Here is a 21,034-nt window from a genome sequence, read left to right as displayed (position 1 = left end):
ATTCAGGCACCATCCTGCCTAAAGCTCTTCTGACAAAATAAATCACTTATTTTTTTATGAAAATTAAGTTAGTGGAGATATCTTCCGACTTCAATAAATTATGTCATGCAAAAGCTACTATGAACATCTTAAACAGAAAGGAAACATGTCGATAGCAATAGCTTGAATATCTTTGTGTTTCTTTCACTTAGACTTAAGCAAGCCCATTATTTACATAATTCATAAAAGGGCTGTTGAAATATTTAAGTAACATGGTCAACATCACAATGATTTCATGTGAAAATTTTTTAGAAACAGCAGTGACTCATTAAATATTGATAACTCGCAGATATTTCTTTGCTTATGAACAAGTGGTGGCAATTTCAAAGTTTTTAACATTTTAGAAAAAGTTCTAAATATATAAAATTATGTTTATGAAGCAGTTTTATTGGTAGTGTTTAGTCAGAAGACATCTATTTCAACCACTGAAACATAGCTACCATTAACATCCCAACATGAGGTTCACACCCTATGGTGGCTTTCAGGAATTTCTATGGAATACCATAATTCCCGGAAGTGGAAAAACATCTAATATGTAATTTGCATGTGAAAACTATGGAGGCTTCAGGAAGGGAGCAGGACTGAAATTTCAGGAAGAGGGAGAAGTGGGTGAGACAATTTACTGATTTGTAAACTTTTCTGTTTTATTCATGGAAACTTTATCCTTCAGTCACCAAGGAGTAATAAAAAAACTTTTCAATTTCATTGTTCCACTTGTACAAGATGTTTTGCAGTAGCCTGTTTTGCTGTTAACCTTTACTGACAAAAGTAGATAATACTGTAGATAAACAAAAGTTTAGAAAGGGGAAAAAAAGTTGATACTTAGGGGTTGTGTCCTTCATCAGACTCGCTTCTATTTACACTTGGAACATGAACTGGTCTCTTTCTTTCCAGATGATAATTGAACTGTGCTTTTTCAACACATTTTTTCCTGTTTTAGTTTAAACAGCATTTTCAATCTGTACTCTTTGCTATTTGCTTCTTCTTCATTATTGTATTTAAATGTACACACTCCATGTTGTCGGGTATATACTTGTTAGTTGTGGCTTTATACAACCAAAGTCAGTAATATTCTGTTATGAATGACATAGTTACTTTATGGATGATCTTTTATAACTAAGTTCATGCTATGTGGTATTTGTAATAGTGAAGCTATTTAGCTCACATTGTATGCACATGGGGGGAGAGATGAGGAATGTATGGAGAAAAATGAGCACATTTACTCTTAAGCATCATCTAGCAATACTTGTTGCAAATATACTACCAGGATATCTGTTGATGATATGGTCAGACTTGGTTGTACTGGCCATTAACATTCTTTGCTGATATTTGAGCCCCAATTTTAACTTAAGTACACCAGAGAAGAATGAGGAGATATGGATCAGATGTCTAATCAGGCAGCATATGAATCAGACTCCTTTGAAATTAATGGACAGTAAAACTAAGCTGGTTGCAAAGGATTCTACCCCAGTGCCTTGTGTTCAGTCTCTCTTCAGGTTTACATTAGAATTCTTAAACTATCTACTGGCATACCCCTTGGCCTTATCTGTAGAATAATAGTAACAAACAGTAGGAACGTAACATTGGGGAGCGAAAAAGGGACTAGATATTGCATGAAGCAAATTATTAGGGCCTTAATATTTCTCCTTCCACATATTCGCAACACCTGCCCATTGTCACAGCCACATAACCTCCTGAAGCACTAATAAAAGTCCATGGTTCAAGGGAGGAGATGACGTATTTTTTTAAAACCATCTGTCTTTAAATATCATAATTAAATATATAAACTGAAGTTCATTCAGTGCCTAATACCTGCAGAGGTCTTTTATCCCAGTATCAATTTCACACACTAACCCCATATCCCTTGATTAAGAAAGGTCAATTGACTTTTCAATATTGAATATACTCAGTAGTTGAAGCTCCACATCCCTCTTGAGTAGTGAATTCCAAAGATTTATTACCTTTTGGTTGAATAAACTTCCACGAATGGCAGATCTCTTATTTTGACTCTTGTGTTTGAGACCCTCTAGCCAAGGATAACACTGACTTCACATCTACCTTCTCATGCCCCTGAATAATTTTGAAGTCTATTTAGTGCCTCTACATTTGACAAACTCGCCTCCTCACAAATCAATCTGGTAAACTTTCATTTACATACACTTTCTTGTAAGTATTTTCCTGGATAAGGATCTATATACATAACTGGAGTAAGACATCTCAACTGTTGTAGTCACTTGTCTCACTTTATTGGCCAACGTAACGTTTTCCTTCCTAACTACCTGTTGAATCTGAGCACTTCCCAACGTTATCACTTCATTTTGTTGGTGCTCCTTGTAGAAGAATCCTGTAAATCATGTCTTTGTTCAAATAAGTAATGACGTGACCAGAAATGTAAGAAAGCATAAAACATAAGAGTGGTCAGAGCAATATCAAACAAGCATTATGAGCAAACTGACATCATCTCTTGGGTTTTATTCTCTGCTGAAAGATAATGGAACCAAATATCTATGTTTTTAACTATGAGATTTGTATTTAAGCATTATGTTGTGAACCAGATCTGTGGTTGTTAAAGAATAGTGAACAGCTTCCAAAGCCATGGTGAAGTCAATATGTTGTATTTACAGTCTGCAGCTGTCACTATTAACTGGAGGATATGTCTCTTAGTGCACATGTACTATAAAGTGATCTCCTTTCTGTCAGGGGTGTCCAATCCACTTTTCAGTTTTGTTGTACGACACAAGTCTTTGCATTTCACCTCCGAATCCTCCGACAGAATATTTAGAGTTCGGTTGTCAATAACCTTGTCCTTGTTGTCGATCTGTTTTTCTTTATCTTCACTCATGCAAGCGAGGTCATTCCTGAAAGAAAATCAAAAACGTTACACTTTTATCTTCTGGTTTTACTCCCTGTCTCCGATGAGATCCTGCGATAAACGTCTTGCCCTGGAACCGGTTCTAGAGGTAGGATGGGCTGTTTGATAATATTAAGTGTCAGCTTTGCCACCTGTTCTAGTTGATTTATTTACACCTTACCCTGCTTCCACCTCCAACCCCACAACCATATTCCAACCTAATCCAATATAGATTGAATGCAAAACAATCATAATTTTTCCTAAGGAAATAACTTAGTGGAGAAAGTGGTAAACAGTTTACACAAGAACCAGAGTTAAGAACAGCAAACTTGGGATTAAAGTGCTGAGAGAAGGTCCAGAAGAGGGGTGAGAATTTCTTATTTACACAGATATAATCTGTAGACTGCTGTTAAAGGGAATGAGTAGAGGCTAATTTCAAAATAACCTTAAAAAAGAGACTTGGATAAATAATGACAAAAATGAGGGCAGTGGGGAAGGAATTGTTGAGTGGAGTTAATGGTCATCACATAGTTTTGAAGGCCAAATCACTACTTTCTATGTGCACCACTCTATTATTTCTCATTGTGGTAATAGCTCAGTAATATCTGCAATTTTAGTATTTATCACACTCTTGGTAGGGACAGATTTGCATTCAGGGCAGCTGCCAGACCGCTGTTAGAAATAAGTTAGCCCAGGATGGTCGTACTCACTGCTGTAGTGAGACATGTTTCCACATTTCCTTCCTCCAGTAGGTTGCTGGAATGGACTTTGATATGAAATTCAACTGAGTATGTTGTGTTATTTGAACTAGGTTAATATATTTTCCAGCTGTCGTGGTGTTTCAATAATGACGATTGGGAAATCTAGCTTTCCTTTGGAGCCAGGTCAGATAATTTAGTTAAGATCGGATCATTAAGCCCAATTAGTCACAGCAGAAACTTTGTCAGTCAGTCAGGTGATGTGGGTTCAGACTGCATTCAAGGGACTGGAATCTGGAGTAAAAACAAATTGCTGAAGGAACTCAGTGGACCTGGTGCAGGAACTTGACCTAGAATGTTGACAATTCCTTTCCTGCTCTCACCTCACCCCACCACCCCCAAAAAGCTCTCCCAATGCTTGCCAAGTTCCTCCAATAGATCCATATGTTCTTGAAGACATAATCTAGGCTGATGTTCCATGCAGTGTAGAGGAAGGTACAGCAATTTAAGATACTGTCTTCCTGATGAAACCTTTTATTCCTTCAGATGGATGTGAAAGATTGTGTCTTGGTTATTATTTCTCCCTCCACTTACATGTGAAAAACAATTAGCCATTTTTACATTGTTGCCTCTGGGATCTTACTCCGCATAAATTGCCTGCTACATTTCCTAAATGCATTAAAGGGTATCCTTCATAAGTATTTCATTGTCTGTAAATGTTTTTGGATTACCTTGGGTATAAAAGGTGCTACAGAAATATATATCTTTGCTGATCTAAATGGGTCTGGTATTCACCAATTACATTTGTGAAGATAGGCATGAAACTTAGCAGATGAAATCCTACCTGTACTGCCCATCTGAAGTCATAATAGAGCCTTCATCATAAATCTTCAACATGTTATCTGTTCTGTCATCCTTCACTTCCTTTGGCTCTTTAAGTCTGCCAACAACAAGCAAAGTGCAAATTTCATTAAGAGAGCTGTAATAAAGTCAAGGATGAAGTGAAATTTTATTCTACTAGAAGGGAATGCAAAGTGAAATTAAGAAGTGCGGGAGAAAACCTATTTAGAGCTTATGATCATTCTGGGCTATTTCTGTGCTGTAAGTCCAACATAATCTGGTGACACATGGAACAGAGTATTACGGCAAGCTGAGAGCAACTAATGCCTATTGGTCAGCTGTCAATCAATCCTAGGCTGACTTTCTCTTATTGATTATTGTTCCGGGCAGCCTCTCAAATGTTCTTCCTGACCTTTAAGTAGTCGTGCTCTGGTTGCAGCGTTGAGTTCGGCTGAGTGCGTTGCTCAATAGATTCATATTCCATGTTCCAGCCTTGTTCTATCTCCAGGCTCAGAATCTCAATAGTAGTAATAGGTGAGCAAACACAACAGAGAGATTTGCTTTATTTGTCACATTTACATTGAAACGTGCAGTGCAATGTGTCATTTCCATCAAATCAAATGAGTGAGGGTGATGCTGGGCAGCCCACAAGTGTCACCAAACTTCTGGCACTAACACAGCATGCCTACAACTCACCAGCTCTACTTCTAACCGTACGTCTTTGGAATGTGGGAGGAAACCCTCGTGGTCATGGGGAGAATTTACAAACTCCTTACAGACAGTGGCAGGAATTGAATCCCAATCATACAGCTGATGCTATGAAGTGTTGTGCAAATTGCTACTCTACTGTGCCAAGTGCATAGAGAACTATAACACAGACAACATTGACCAAAAAGCAACGAGGAGGCACTCACTAATGTTAGCTTAGCAGTTGAACACCTTGAAGCTCAGAAGAGGAAGATAAAGACTGATTACAGCATCTACTGGAACTCATTCTAGGTAAGAAATTCAATGAGCACACGTTTAGTCTAGGTTCCCACTTCCAATCACAGAGTGATCTCTGCTTGGGGTTAATTACTTGTGCTTAACTGAAGTCAAGTAAGCCCTGGCTGTGAAGTTTCTCAGCAGGAAAGAACGTACCTTTAATGAAGAAAGGCTAGCAAAGGACATGGCTTATGTCTATACTAGCTCAGGGACACTGGGAACCTTCAAAAGGGGAAAGAAAAGTACAGAGTTGATGGTGGAGAACAAAAGTAATAACAATAAATGTATCTCACCTGGGTTCCAGGCGTTCCTTCACTTTGGCAATCGAGCGAATGTACGGGCTGATCTGGCGGGTGATTGTCGTTAGGTACAGGTTTTCTTGCTTGAGTAGCATCAGATCATGAAGTTGTGCTTAAAGATAAAATGTGCAAGCTACATGAGAATTCTGGATGTATGTTAGTCATGTGCAGTGTGGTTGGGGGATGAGGAAACAGACTTGTGTTGTTATTGTGTCTGGAATTTGGAGAGGAGCTCGAGGTAAGTGATGGTATTTCTGTTCACCTGCTGCCCTTGTCCTTCTAGATGAACAAAATTGTGGGCTTATGACATGCTACTCAAGTAGTCCTGGGGAGGGGGGTAAAGTGCATCTACACAGAATGTATGTTTAGGGTATTTATAAAGGAGTAAGATCAGAGCATGCAAAGCAGATGGCAGATCCAAATACAGTGGATTCTGAAACACATCGGGATCAGTACATTTTCACCCATTTAAGCAGTTGTCCCATTTAAATGAAGTTTCATGGGAATGGTTCAAAGCTATAAAAAAGACAAACTACCATTTAAGTGAGTAACAATTTATGTATTCAAATGAAATGGAGAACAAATTAAAACGCAATAACTCTGACAGCATTATAAAACTGTTCATTGGCTCCTCATAGTTATTGACAATGGAATTCATCTGTCATGTTCTTTTGATTGACTGAAAATGATCAACATCATCACAGACACCAATAAGATAATGGACTGCCTTCATACAAAGCTTGAGATGACTGCATCCTTCATTTTAATTCTAACATTCAAGATGATTGTCAATACTTTCATAATTCCTAACTTGTTGAATAAGAGAAATAGTTTTTATTTTCAGTCCCGGCCATTTCTGACATTTCCAAGTCTGAATGCTTGAAACTGCAGTGAGTAATGCAGTTTGAACTGTCTTGCTGCTTATTTCTTGCCAATCATCAGTGACAAATATCACTGCTTTTTGAACACAAACACACAACTGATGCTACTTAAAAAATGTTCACTCAAAGCACAGTGTAGCGTCTAACAGCAACACAAGTACATACGACTGATGCTAGTTAGAAACTTCGGCAACAGTGTCCTGCCCCACTTAAGCGGTAAATGTTCCAAATAAATGAAGGGAATCCCAACTACTTTTTCAATTTATTTTTGTTTAAGAGTTGTCCCAAATAAATGCCTGCCCCGATTAACCGATGACCCAATTAACCAGAATCCACTGTAATTCAGTCATTTTACTTTCTGCATCCCATCTAATGTCACATCAGAACTACCTCAACAAAATAGTGCATATTCCTGACAACTGGACTATGTTACTAAGTTTGCTGTAGTTGTGTGGACTGGGTAAATTTAAAAAAAATTGGAGGTGCATTTGACAAATTCTACTAAAGTTTCGCTGAAACTTTAGATCTTATCTCTTTGACCTCTTTTTTAAGCATTGGTGCAATAAATTTTTATCTTCCCACAATAGAAAAAGCAACTTGGAAGAAATAACCCAGCCAGCAATATGTGGGAGAGAAATGGACATAACTTGCATTTGTACCTTCATAAATCTCTTGCTCGTTTGCAACTCTCTGATAGGTTTCCTCCCAAACCTGAAGACCATAGCAGAAATATGAGCATTAGTTTATCCTTCGTAAAAGCACAACATATTTCATAACAATTTGCACTTACTTGGTCCCTTTAATTTAGATAAAATGCCTCAAATTACACTCAGTGGCCATTTTATTAGGTACACCTGTACAAAAAGGACAGATTGCACTTGAATCCCAGGGGGACCAATATCCTGGCAGGGAGGTTTGCTAAGGCTGCTGGGGAGAGTTTAAACTAGAATTGTTGGGTGGGAACCAAATTGAAGAGACTGGGGAAGAGGAGGTTTGCTCACAAATAGACAAAGCTTGTAGACAGTGCAAGGGGGAGGATAGGCAGGTGACAAGAGAAGGGACATGCTCAGACCAAAGGTTTGTGTGTCTATTTTAATGCAAGGAGCATTGTGAACAAAGCGGATGAGCTCAGAGTGTGGATCAGTACTTGGAACTATTTGTGGCCATTACAGAGACTTGGATGGCTCAGGGACAGGATTGGTTACTTCAAGTGCTGGGTTTTAGATGTTTCAGAAAGGACAGAGAGGGACGCAAAAGAGGTGGGGGTGTGGCACTGTTCATTAGAGATAGTGTCACGGCTGCAGAAAAGGTGGACGCCATGGAAGGAATGTCTACAGAGTTTTTGTGGGTGGAGGTTAGGAACAGGAAGGGGTCAATAAATTTACTGGGTGTTTTTTATAGGCCGCCCAATAGTAACAGGGATATCGAGGAGCAGATAGGGAAACAGATCCTGGAAAGGTGTAATAATAACAGAGTTGTCATGATGGGAGATTTTAATTTCCCAAATATTGATTGGGACAGTGCAAGGGGTTTAGATGGGGTGGAGTTTGTTAGATGTGTTCAGGAAGGTTTCTTGACACAATATGTAGATAAGCCTACAAGAGGAGAGGCTGTACTTGATTTGGTATTGGGAAATGAACCTGGTCAGGTGTCAGATCTCTTGGTGGGAGAGTATTTTGGAGATAGTGAGCATAATTCTATTGTGGCGACCCACTTTCTGCGCAAGCGAACCGGCTCACAAATAGCCCGTGCGCGGGGAGAGACTTTGGTAATGCACCTCCGATGTCATTTCCGCCCGGAGAGGGTGGGAGCTAGGGATTAAAAGCCAGCACCGCAAAGTTTGAATAAACTAGTCTCAAAACGACTTACCGACTGTGTGTCGTCGTTTCTAGCTCTGTATGTAGTACATCGCTACACTATCTCCTTTACAATAGCATTGGAGAGAGATAGGGACAGACAAGTTAGAAAAGCGTTTAATTCGAGTAAGGGGAATTATGAAGCTATCAGGCAGGAAATTGGAAACAGATGTTCTCAGGGAAAAGTACGGAAGAAATGTGGCAAATGTTAAGAGGATATTTGTGTGGAGTTCTACATAGGTACGTTCCAATGAGACAGGGAAGTTATGGTAGGGTACAGGAACCGTGGTGTACATAGGCTGTAATAAATCTAGTCAAGAAGAAAAGAAAAGCTTACAAAAGGTTCAGAGAGCTAGATAATGTTAGAGATCTATAAGATTATAAGGCTACTAAGAAAGAGCTCAAGAAGGAAATTAGGAGAGCCAGAAGGGGCCATGAGAAGGCTTTGGCAGGCAGGATTAAGGTAAACTCCAAGACATTCTACAAGTATGTGAAGAGCAAGATGTGAGTGTGACGGTGGGAAAGTATGTATGGAACTGGAGGAAATAGCAGAGGTACTTAATGAATACTTTACTTAAGTATTCACTATGGAAAAGGATCTTGGTGATTGTAGTGGTAATTTGCAGCAGACTGAAAAGCTTGAGCATGTAGATATTAAGAAAGAGGATGTGCTGGAGCTTTTGGAAGGCATCAAGTTGGATAAGTCGCCGGGACCGGATGTGATGTACTCCAGGCTACTGTGGGAGGCGAGGGAGGAGATTGCTGAGCCTCTGGCGATGATCTTTGCATCATCAATAGGGACGGGAGAGGTTCCGGAGGATTGGAGGGTTGCGGATGTTGTTCCTTTATTCAAGAAAGGGAGTAGAGATAGCCCAGGAAATTATAGACCAGTGAGTCTTACCTCAGTGGTTGTTAAGTTGATGGAGAAGATCCTGAGAGGATTTATGAACATTTGGAGAGGTATAATATGATTAGGAATAGTCAGCATGGCTTTGTCAAGGGCAGGTCCAGCCTTACGAGCCTGATTGGATTTTTTGAGGATGTGACTAAACACATTGATGAAGAAAGAGCAGTAGATGTAGTGTATATGGATTTCAGCAAGGCATTTGAGGGCTATGGGTAAGCCTTGTAATTTCTACAGTAGGGGACATGTTCAGCACAACTTTGTGGGCTGAAGGGCCTGTATTGTGCTGTAGGTTTTCTATGTTTCTGTGTTTCTATCTATTGTTAATGCAAATATCTAATCAGACAATCATGTGGCAGCAAATCAATGCATAAAAGCATGCAGACATGGTGAAGAGGTTCAACTTTTCAAACCCAACATCAGACTTGGAAAGAAATGTGATCTAAGTGACCTTGGCCATGGAATGTGGCCAGAAGGGGTGGTTTGAGTATCTCAGGAACTGTTGATCTCCTGGGATTTTCATGCACAAGTTTCTAGATCCAATGAGCTTTACCGTTAACTGAGGGGTATGTGGACCCCAGGTTGGGAACCCTTGTTCTAGACTTTACAGAGAATGGTGCAAAAAACAAAAAACTTCCAGTGAGCAACAGCTCTGTGGACAAAAACACCTTGTTAATGAAAGAGGTCAGAGGAGAATGGCCAAACTAGTTCAAGCCAACGGGAAGGTGACAGTAACAACAGTGGTGTGCAGAAGAACATCTCTGAACACACAACACATTGAACCTTGAAGTGGATCGGCTACAGCAGCAGAAGAACATGACCATACACTCAGTACCCACTTTATTAGTTACTGGAGGTACCTATAATGTGGCCATTGAGTGTCTATCAAAGGTACAGTAGCAAAATCATGCACTAATTAAGGAAGAACTGTTAGGGTATATCATTGGTCAGAAGACAGAAAGGCAGATAGGAAAGGATTAGGGGGACATGGGTCAAACACAGTCAAATGGGACTAGATTGGTTGAACTTCTAGGTTAGCATATGTGATTGGGGCAAAGGCTCTGTTTCCATGCAGTATAACTCTGATGATATGTGAATTGGAGTTTAAGTATCATTGGAAAAGTACAGGGTTCAGTAGAGAGGTCTGGCATGAATTCTGGAAGCAAAAGCTCTAAATGGTGAGAGATAAAGACAGATCTCTATTTATATTGCACCTTTTGCAAAGCCCTCTTATAATTAGAGTATACTGTTCCAGAATGAAATTTAGGACAAAAATTAGATGAAATTTCTTTACTCAAGAGGGTGGTGAACCTGTGGAATTTGCTATCACAGTGGGGTGCAGAGGACGTTACCTTGTATTTAAAAGGAGGTATATAAATTTCTGGATGCAAAAGTTGTCAAGGGGTAAAGGGTCAGAGCACGAATATGGTATTGACATTGCTAATCTGCCAAGCTTGTATTGAATGGTGCAACAGGATTTAAGGGCACTATGGCCTACTCTTGACCCTACTTCTGATGTTCCTATATTTCTAAATCAGAGAGCACACTTTCCAGAAAGGGACAGAGAATATTGGAATTCAATCCAACGGAAAGAGGTCTGGATACCCAGGGCCATAAAACTTTCAAGATAGAAAATTATGGCTTATATATTTAAGAAACTTTAATTCTTTTAGTTATTTAGAAATACAGTGAAATAGGCCCATCTGGCCCAACGAGCCATACCATCCATCAACCCCCTTATTTAACCCTAGCCTAATCAGAGGACAATTTACAATGACCCTACTAACCAATATGTCTTTTGGACTGTGGGAGGAAACTAGAGCACCCAATGGAAATCCGCACAGTCATGGGTAGAACGTATAAACTTCTTACAGATGGTCTCAGAATTGAACTCCAAACACCGACACCCTGAGATGTAATAGCATCATGCTAACTGTTGCGCTACTGGTGCACCCTAGCTGATGATTTGGATCACGGCTGTCATATGGAGGTAAGATACAAGTTAGCCGTGGTGTAAGAGCCTCAACGGGATGAGGTGTGTAAAATAGAATGTTTTCACCCAAGAGTGCTTGTTCCTGATACAATGTCTTTGAATGGAAAGTATTCAATTCCCAAACATTAAACAACATCCTTCTGTTGGTGGAGCACAACAACAAAAAATGCACACACACAACACAAGAAAACCTCTAGTGGAACAGTGAACATACCTCTTCAAACATAGTCCTCATGGTCTCCACAGAGGAGTATTGGGAGGAAATCTGGGTGTCCATTTGCAGGGATTTCTGTAGGATCTCTCCCATTGCATCTGTCCTGATGAGCGAGTGGTGTTTAGTCAGATCACGGTGCATCTCTTGCACCTGGTCTTTCAGTGTCTGAAGTTCTGTCTGTAGGGCCTGGGTTCATAAAACAATTACTGACTCTATCAATTGATACATCAGTGTAATAATGAGAAAAATTGAATACATGATCCCTCCCCTCACTTGGAATTTGTCTTACTCAAAATCAATGGTTCTCTTATACATCTTTCCTGATGCTTCCTAACTGTTGGTAACATTCTGCTTAAAATACTGATTTACCAACATTGCTGGAAGTGCTTCTGCTCATGAAATCTACATAAGTTCACAGAACAAACCCTGTCTCCATTAACCTCAAAATCACCAAATACCTTTTTCTTAAACTGTTCTTAGTGACCTATTATCTAATTTTGAGCGAGAAGCAGCACAGTAACAGGCCATTTGGCCCAACAAGTCCATGCTAAGATTTACGTTCCACTTGAGCCTCTCTATTCCTCACCTACATGTATCAGTATGAAATTCTATTCCCTTCATATGCTCATATGATCCTCCCTTGAATGTTCTAATATTTATTTAAAATCTTTATTTTATAGATGTTGGGAGGAATGGTCACTAATGGAATACCAAGTATGTCTCCAATGTTGCAACAATAACTCTAGATCTCTAATTTAGTAAAGGATGCTGCCGACAGACTGTGAACCAATGATTTAGTGAATTATATCTGTTTGTAAGTGCAGAGCCATGTTTATTCTGGCTTATCTCAGCAATGTCTCAGAGGGTAGTTCCCCAAACCTTGGGAAATCATGAATGGAAGTCCCACCATGAAGACTAATTACTTAGGCTGATCTGAAGTTTATCAGTTTGATTCCTGAAGTGGAAGGTTTATTATATTAAGCAGAATGGGTCTAAGCATAGATTGGAAGATGAAGAGTTCTCTAATTGAAATGTATAAAATACTTTTGTGACTTAAGGTAGATACAGAGTTTATGTTTCCCTGAGCTGGGTGCCTAGAACCAGAAGTTACAGTCTTAAAATACAAGAGACTATTCTGGCCAGAGGTGAAAAAAATAGTTCTTTACCCAGGGGGCAGTGAATCTTTTGGCAGTATCTGTGGAGGGAAATGAACAGTCGACGTTTTGGGACAAGACACTTCATTAGGACTCTGTAGATGCTGCCTGACCTGCTGAGTTCCTCCAACATTTAGTGTGTAGTGCACATGATCTAATCCAATCAAGAATACCACATATGCATAGCAATACTAGATATCTAATTATATCCTGAACACCTAATCATTTATTGTTCCAATAAATAGGCATGATTTGTTGGTCCTGAACAATAGCTGCTTACCAGTTTCTGCAGATGGTAGCTATAAGTGGCATCAACAAGCTCTTAAGCAGATTGACCTGCTTTTTACACTACACTTTTCAAGAGTACTTCAGCATTTACAAAATACTTTGAGATATTGTAAAGTTAAGAAAGATGCAATAAATGGAAAATTTTTCTTCCTACTGGGCTGACAATGAGTCTCAAAGACACTCCATCAGATAATATCAGCTATGCTGTGGGCTTCTTGTAAACCTGCTTTTCGGGCTGTTGCTGAATTTAAACACTTTCCCTTACCCTGAAAGTATTTTCATAATTCCGGCAATGCTCCATGAAGGGGCTGTGCCCTCCCTCTGCCAGCAGGACCTTGGTACTGATGTAGCGATGGGAGGTAGGCTTGCACGTCACAGCATTTGTCAGGGACATGTCCCTCAGGGATGCAGGAGAGCCAGAGGCTGGAAATATGTTTGCTCCCACTAGGTTCCTTGTTTTCAAAAGGCAAAGAATATCGAACACAGTTAAAGGCAGAAGATAAAAATCTGCAAAAGAAAAAAATGCACATTTTGGATAAAGACTTTTATGTCATCAAAACATAATTCCAAACAAAATTATATTGCAGGCTTTGGATAGTTTATATGAAGAATTACATTTACATGGTGAGAGTTAGCACTAGATCAAATTCAATATTCCATTTAGTTTCAGAAGCAGGTCAAGCAGCATCTGTGAAAGCAAAATATGTAAGTTTATGTTTCAGGTTGAAGGCCAAGAATGAGAGGAAACAGGAAAGATTACAGTACGTGGCGGTAGGAAAGGAAATGGGACCAAGTGGGACGGACGATAATCAGAACCAGGCGGGCAGAGGATGCTGTGGTGATGGAGCCAGAGAGGGAGGGATGGAGAAACTGGGAAACTTAATGTTTGCTTCACTGGGAAAATTCTGGTTGCACTTAAACGTCTCTTCCCATTCCAGCATCTTTTCCACTGTCATGGTGAAGCCAACTGCAAACTAGAAAGAACTATATTGCATAGGTAAGTCCCCAACCCATTGAATTAATTTCCACTCCCACTGCTTACATTTTCCATCCTTCCCAGTCTCGTAGTCTAGGCTCATCACTCTCCCTCAACTGGCCGCACTTGCCTATCACCCACAAACCTATCTACCAAGAGCTCCCTCCCTATTTACTTTTCCTCTCCTGTTTGCCCATCATCTTTCCATTATCTGGGTCCATTACCTAGCAGCCTCAGTTTATGCCCTTCTCCCTTCCCAACACAATCACCATTTGCTTTTATTTCTGCTACTTCCATCTATCACCTCCCAGCTCCCCTTCCCAGCCAGATTCTACTGCCCTCACCAGCACTTATCTTTTCTCCATAACCTGATTTCATCTATCACCTACCAGCCTCTGTACAGAATTGAGAGGTAGGGGTAAGATAGAAGCTGATTAATGATAGATGGATCACATACCAGCCTCTCAGTCCTCATGCAGGGTCCCAACCCAAAACATCAACCTTCCTTTCTCCTTCACAGTTGCTGCCTGACCACCCCCCGCACCTCCCCAACTTTGCTTTTCACATACTAAAAAGGATTATCTTCCTCTTATTATGTTGTAGTGCACGTGGCTTTACAGGGTGTAAATTAATTGCTATTTTTCAGACACTGCAAAAGTGGCTTAACCTTCAAGTGAATACATATTTGGCTGTAAACGGTGTTAAGATATTAATGAGTTTGTGAAAAATGCTGAATAAGTAAGAGTCTTTATTTTCTCCCTCGAATCAACTCAGACGAGTGCTGGCAGATTGTCCATTTCTGGTGACAACAGTTAAATCCAATCCAGCAAGCAGTTTAAATTAATGGTTTGGAACATTAAATTTGAGCCTGTTTCACCCCCCCCCCCCCCCACCCCTCAATGCATCACACCTCTTTTAGCTTAATTGCTTTCCTTAGTGTGAGTAATTAACTTTTGCAGACTGATCATTAAGCTGATAGTGTGGAGTTTAGTCACGTTACAACAGTTTATTGGCTGCAAAGCACTTAGGTGAAATCCAAAAGGGACAGAAAAGATGCTGTACAAGTGTAAATCCCTATTTCCTTTCACTCACTGGATAAACTGAACTAACCATTGGGGCAGCTACTAAATCACCAACATCTAGACAAGGAACTGTCAAAATAACAGTACAGTCTCCAAGGCTGGGGTGAGGGTTTCGGGAAAATGGTGTTGAGGCAGATGGCAGATGGAAATAGTTGAAAGTGATCCTAGACAATATATTTTAAGATATGGTTACACTGGCTTCCAACCGTGAGGAAGCTTTCATGAGGAAAATGAAGTACTGAGCCAAATGCTGGAAGTATGAAGTAAAGCCAACTGGCTGGAAACTCGGGGCTGCCTCAAGCCCCTTCAGCTTGAGGTTGCTACGAAGCTTTACCTGATACACCTAATCCTTAAATGTACCAGAAAAATAACTACCTGTAATGGGAAAAGTGGATGCTCGCTGAAAAATGGGAGCAATTATTCATTGGTTTGCACTCAGAGTGAAAGTGGGCTAGTAACTATGCAACCACAGCATGCAGTAAAAGATGTGCAGATGAGGTTTTAAACCTTAACAGCATGAAGGACAAGAAGCTCAAGCATATTGATCAGCAAGTTAAATCATAATCAGCAACCTACCTGCAAAGGAACTGCCTCTAGTGCCCAATCTTTCAGTAATACAGAATCCTGCTTTGAAATCTCTCACAGCAATCTTGCTTTTTCCAAATCACAGTCCTCTTAATGTTCCCCTCTGTCTGAGTTCTCGTGTAACTATTTCACATTGTGAGGGACACACTGACATCAACGAGACTAAATATAAACAATCCCAGTGAATTGTGTCCGAGAGAGTTCCCTGAAATTCTGATAAAAATAGTGGCAACAGGCAAGGTCTTGCTCCTGAGGTCTCAATCTGCCACTGGAGATGCCGATCAATCATTCCCAGAAGAAACTGGGGGCTAAGCATGACATAGGATTTATGTGGAAAATAATTGGGATTCACATCATTGCTTTGCAAAGAGAAGATAACATGCTAATCTGTACTGACACATTGACTATAAAAGGCTGCCTTATTGAGAGGTTACACAAAGCAAAAGTGGTGTTCAGGATGTTTCATCCTCCGAAAAATTCACTGCACTTTTGCACTTGAAAGATTGCCTCAAAGGTATATGAAACAGGTTAAACAAGAAGGAATTTGCATGTGCATGGCATCCAATACACCCTAAAGCACTTTATAATCAATAATATACCTTTGAAGAGTAGCTACAATTCATGTTGCACACAATAAGGCTCTAAAACATGACATATAAATTGTGATTTTTGTTGTTAGCTAAGGGATAAATGCCCACCCGCACTATCCTGCTCCTCTCTAAAATAATGGGCCTGGATTTCTGTACATCAGCTGCAGAAGGTAAACAGATCCTAAAGACAAATCGCCCACAGTGCTTCTGACTAATTAGACTGTGCAGGAGAGGATCGAGCAGGTAGTTATGGTTAACCACCTATCTCATGAAGTTACTGAATAACAGCTTGCAGTTTGAGTATTACTTTGTTGTGAGTGTGAAAAAAGGAAGTACAGAGTAAAGAATAAAAAGCAAGGATTGAGGTGGGCTTGCTGCTTTCTGGAATGTGTAGCCGTGCCCAGCACTCATGGTCCACACAATAGCACAGCTCACCACAGTTTTATATCTACATTTCCAAGAACTGCGAGATTTGGCAGTCACAACTTGGAAATAAAATTATTCCATGTATTCACAGCACCACCTGTTAGCTGAAGGAATGCAGTTGCACTGTAGACAAGTAAAGGCTACACATACAGTATTTGATACACTGAATTGCACACAAATGCATTAACAGAGCATTAGTCCATGTGCAGTCGTGTATGCAGCACAAATGTGAGCCCAAACTACTGCATGCAAAACCAAGGTGAATTGCAGATGTTTCTAAAGCTTCGTTATTGGAGGTCGATACCACTCCATAGAAAAGCTCTCAGCTATACCCTCATTTTTTAAATAAGGTTGAATCTAATGACCTATAGCAGAATTAGCCTTTATTCTCCCCAGTGCTGAAAGATCTCAGTGAAACGAACGAAAACTTTAGAGGGTTTGCAGAACAGATGTTAAGAGAATGTTTCAGTTGGCTGAAAAGTCTTGACTTCAGAGATGGAGGATAAGGGACCAGTCATTATGGATTTGGATCGATAAGTTCTTTTGTTCCAGTGAGCTGTGAATCTTTTGCAGTTGCCTACCCAGAATCTGTGGATGTTCAATTGCTGAATTTATTCAGCCTGAGATCAGTGAGCAGGGTTAATGCGAGAAAGTGGGGCTGAGGTGGAAAAGTAACCAAGATGTACAGAGTGGCAGAGTATGCTGTGGCATCACACAGCCTTGTCCACCCCCGACTTCTTCAGCTGGTTCTTCAGTTTTGTAGATGGGGCACTGCCGAGCTTTTCTTGCTAAAATATCATGGCACAGTAGCCTAATGGTCAATGCAACCACTTTACAGTGCCAGCAATCGGAAAATTATGGTTCAATTCCGGCATTGCCTGTAAGGAGCTTGAGGGTTTTCCCCATGACTGCATGGGTTTCCTCCAGGTGCTTTGGTTTCCTCTCACAACCCAAAGACATATGGTTAGCGTTAGTGTGTTGTGGCTTGCTCTATTGGCACTGGAAGCGTGGCAATACTTGTCGGCTGCACCCAGCATAATCCTTGGACTGTGTTGGTTGTTGACACAAAATGATGCATTTCACCGCATGCTTCAATGTTTTGGCATACATGTGACAAATAATGCTAATCTATCCCTGGAATAAAGCAAATAACTGAAGGACCTGCAAGATGGTAAGAAAAAGTGGCAGATGTGTAATAGAAGAATATGATGTTTCGTGCAGCCAGGTGATGAAGGAATGGAACAAGAATAGCATTTTAGGGAGAAGATTGGAATGTGCGTTTGGGCACAATGGATGTGAAAATAATCAGATGCCTCTGAATACTTGACCAAACCCTACAGAAGGCACGAGCCCTATGAATGAATCAGAAAAGATCTGAATTATAAATACACTGAATTGGGCAAATTTGGCTAGATTGTTTGTGTGGAAGTTTCACCAAGTATCCCACTCTTCGGGGTCCAACTGAACCAAGCAGAATAAAACCAAACACAAAGTAAGCTGCATCACTGTCCTGCTGTGGGGTGGGGGGGGGGGGGGGCGCTACTGCACAGGATTGAAGTAAGCTGCAGAATTGTAAAATCAGTCAGCTCCATCATGGGTACTAGTCTCCATAGCATCCAAAACATCGTCAAGGAGTGGTAACTCAAAAAGGTGATGTCCATCATTAAGGACCCCCACCACCCAAAACATGCCCTCTTCTCACTGTTACCATCAGGAAGGAGGTACAGAAGCCTGAAGGCACACACTCAGTGATTAAGGAACAGTTCCTTCCCCTCTGCCATACAATTTCTGAATGGTCACTGAAACCATGAACACTACTTCACTACTATTTTTATTGCTGTTTTTGCACTACTCATTCAATTTAACAATTTTATATGTACTGTGCATGCTTTCTGTAATTCACCATTTCCCTCCTATGTATTGCATTGTACTGCTGCCACAAAGTTAACAAATTTCATGACATATGCTAATGACATTAAACCTGATTCCGATTCTGAGGGCTTTTAGAGGAGATACACAGCATCAACAGTGTCTTCAGAACCATTTTGTATCAAAGGATAATCCTTGCTTTTGTACAAGGTGGAATATTATCAAGTAAAGCAGTTTTTTTTTTAAAAAAAAAGCTGTTTGGTATGCTTCCTTCATGGTCAGGGTTATAGGGGTCAGGAAGTCATGTTGAAGTTCATAAAAACTGGGTTAGACACACTTGGAGATTTATGCAATTCTGGTCACCCCAGACTTAACAAAGGACATGGAAGCGATATGCCAGAATGCCACCTGGATTAGAGGATTTGAGATGTAAGCCTAGGTTGGACAAACTCTGGACTGTTAGAGGCACAGGGGAGACCTGATAAAAGTTTATAAATTTATGAGGAGCATATATAGGGTAGACAGTCAGAATATGTTTTTTGCCTCAGACCAGAGTACATGCATTTAAGGTGGAGAGGGAAGTATAAAGGTGATGTACAGGGCAAGTTTTTCTTTTGAAACAGGGTGGAAAGAGCTGCCAAGGGTAGTGGTGGAAGCAGGTACAATAGAAGTGCTTAAGAGGATTTTAGATAGACACTTCAACATGCAGTGAATGGAGGGATATGGGTCATTTGTAGGTAGAAGGGATTTAATATAATTTGGAATCATATTCGGCATGGACATTATAGGCCAAAGGACCTGTTCCTGGGCTACACTATTTGATGTTTTATGTTCTAAATCGACACAAGACCAAAAGCTTCTAAGAAAGCCAGCAATCTCCTAATTCCCATTACTTAAGTAAGTCTTCAGGCCTGCCCACATCTCTTCAGTGATTTAGTTGTGTGATATTTTTGATCATTAGTTTCATTTCTAAATCTCTCCTTGACATCTCCCTTCTAATCCTTGAGATCTCCTCTAGCCCAAAACTTGTGATTTTTCCCTTTATCCAACTCTGGTACCTCTTGTTCTCTTGTACACCCCTGATTTCATTGCTCCTCCTTTAACGACCAAACTTTCAGCTGCCCTGTTTTCTTAAATTGTATCCTTAAACCTCTCCACTTTACCTCTCATTTCTTGTTTAAGAAACTCCGTAACATCTATCTCTCTGTCATCCCTCCCATTACGCTATTACAGACAGAATTTTTTTACCACATTTAAGGCTCCATATAAATCCAAGATACAGTTCCATCAATGTTGTTGTCCTTACATTCCGGATCCATTGTTAATGCCTGTCCCTGAGCCGCCGCCTGTCACTGATCCGGAACGCCGTTGGCTCAGGAAGAGCAGAGGTTCAAGACATCTTGCAAACTCTGACCTGTACTCTGTGTTGATCTGAAAAAGAAATTCTCTCAGCTTAAACTTTACTTTCTCGATGAAGTGCAATTACCAAAGTTCAGGAATGACTAATTCGATTTTACCTTGCTGCTTTGTGTTGGCCTCAAGTGATGCGGGAGTTTAACAATCTTCTGGAGCCTTTCCATCAGTTGCTATAAAGAAAGAAAAAAAAATGCCTGAAATTCTTCCTGCAGATTAGGGCTGTCAACTCTAGCTGGACATAGTGGTTTCATGGGTTCTTCTATCTCCAAATGCTCTACATAGTCAAACAGCTTGTTTCTAATATCTTTCAACTAATAGATAAAACCATTCAAAGAATAGTAACAAAAATCTTTAATGTAAACTTGTGTGCTTTTTCCTACAAGTTGCCTGCAGCAACATGCTGGGGACTAATCTTCAATTCCTGTAGACATTAGCCCAACCTTGGAAAGTTGGCAACCTACCCCAAATATCCTTAACAAATTGCACTTCCATTTATGAAAGTACTGGGCACTATACAGTATAAATGAAAACAGCTAACCCGTCCTTGCCTGGTGTTATTTGATTTCTGACGCAGTCCAGCATGACACCTTTCTAGAATTTTCCATAGACACATTTGGAAATCTGGGTATTTAACCCATGTCTGGTTCAAACTACAGATTCAGAGATTGCACTCATTTCAATGGTCAGTGACAGATCTGACAGAGTTAAGTTAAATGAGCTGGCATGATGGCAGATTGGAAGTCAGAATCCTCCCCATGAGACCTACCTATACATTTCTTTAAAACCTGGCCTTTGACCAGTTTTTGATCAGTTGCCCTATTATTTTCATGTATAGGTTGGTATTAAAGTTCCTTTGATAATATTCTTGCGAATCTCCTGGAGATTTGATAACTATGTCAAGGAAATTGCATTAATGCACATTACTGCCTTATACTAAGGGTTAAACAGCAAAAGCCTTAACTGGAACTACTCCGATGCCAAAGCATGGAGTGTGGCTGAAGGCGGTGCATGGAAAACACAAATAAACAGAAGCTGTATTCCATAGCATCATAACTGGAATAATACTGACACCTTATTTTCATAAAAGAT

At 40.2% G+C, this 21,034-nt stretch overlaps 1 protein-coding gene across 4 annotated transcripts in view; it reads right to left on the bottom strand.

Moving 5' to 3' along the window:
* Positions 1 to 2,638: 2,638 nt before the first annotated feature.
* The window catches only part of rnf207b (ring finger protein 207b), a 65,094-nt gene continuing 46,698 nt past the window's right edge, over positions 2,639 to 21,034 (bottom strand). For all 4 annotated transcript variants that reach the window (XM_073032080.1, XM_073032079.1, XM_073032078.1 and 1 more), the window contains 8 exons: positions 20,047 to 20,115; positions 19,836 to 19,960; positions 13,267 to 13,453; positions 11,560 to 11,745; positions 7,252 to 7,303; positions 5,706 to 5,823; positions 4,433 to 4,528; positions 2,639 to 2,897 (listed from right to left, as the gene is read on the bottom strand). In XM_073032080.1, coding sequence (XP_072888181.1) covers positions 2,714 to 2,897; positions 4,433 to 4,528; positions 5,706 to 5,823; positions 7,252 to 7,303; positions 11,560 to 11,745; positions 13,267 to 13,453; positions 19,836 to 19,960; positions 20,047 to 20,115 — 1,017 coding nt within the window. In that variant the 3' untranslated portion in view covers positions 2,639 to 2,713. The remainder of the gene's footprint in view (positions 2,898 to 4,432; positions 4,529 to 5,705; positions 5,824 to 7,251; positions 7,304 to 11,559; positions 11,746 to 13,266; positions 13,454 to 19,835; positions 19,961 to 20,046; positions 20,116 to 21,034) is intronic.

This window comes from Hemitrygon akajei, chromosome 29, assembly GCF_048418815.1.
Source record: "Hemitrygon akajei chromosome 29, sHemAka1.3, whole genome shotgun sequence".
In the NCBI taxonomy this organism is placed as follows: Eukaryota; Metazoa; Chordata; class Chondrichthyes; order Myliobatiformes; family Dasyatidae; genus Hemitrygon; species Hemitrygon akajei.
The sequence above is the reverse complement of the archived record's forward strand: the minus strand, read 5'-3'. Positions and strand labels throughout refer to the sequence as shown.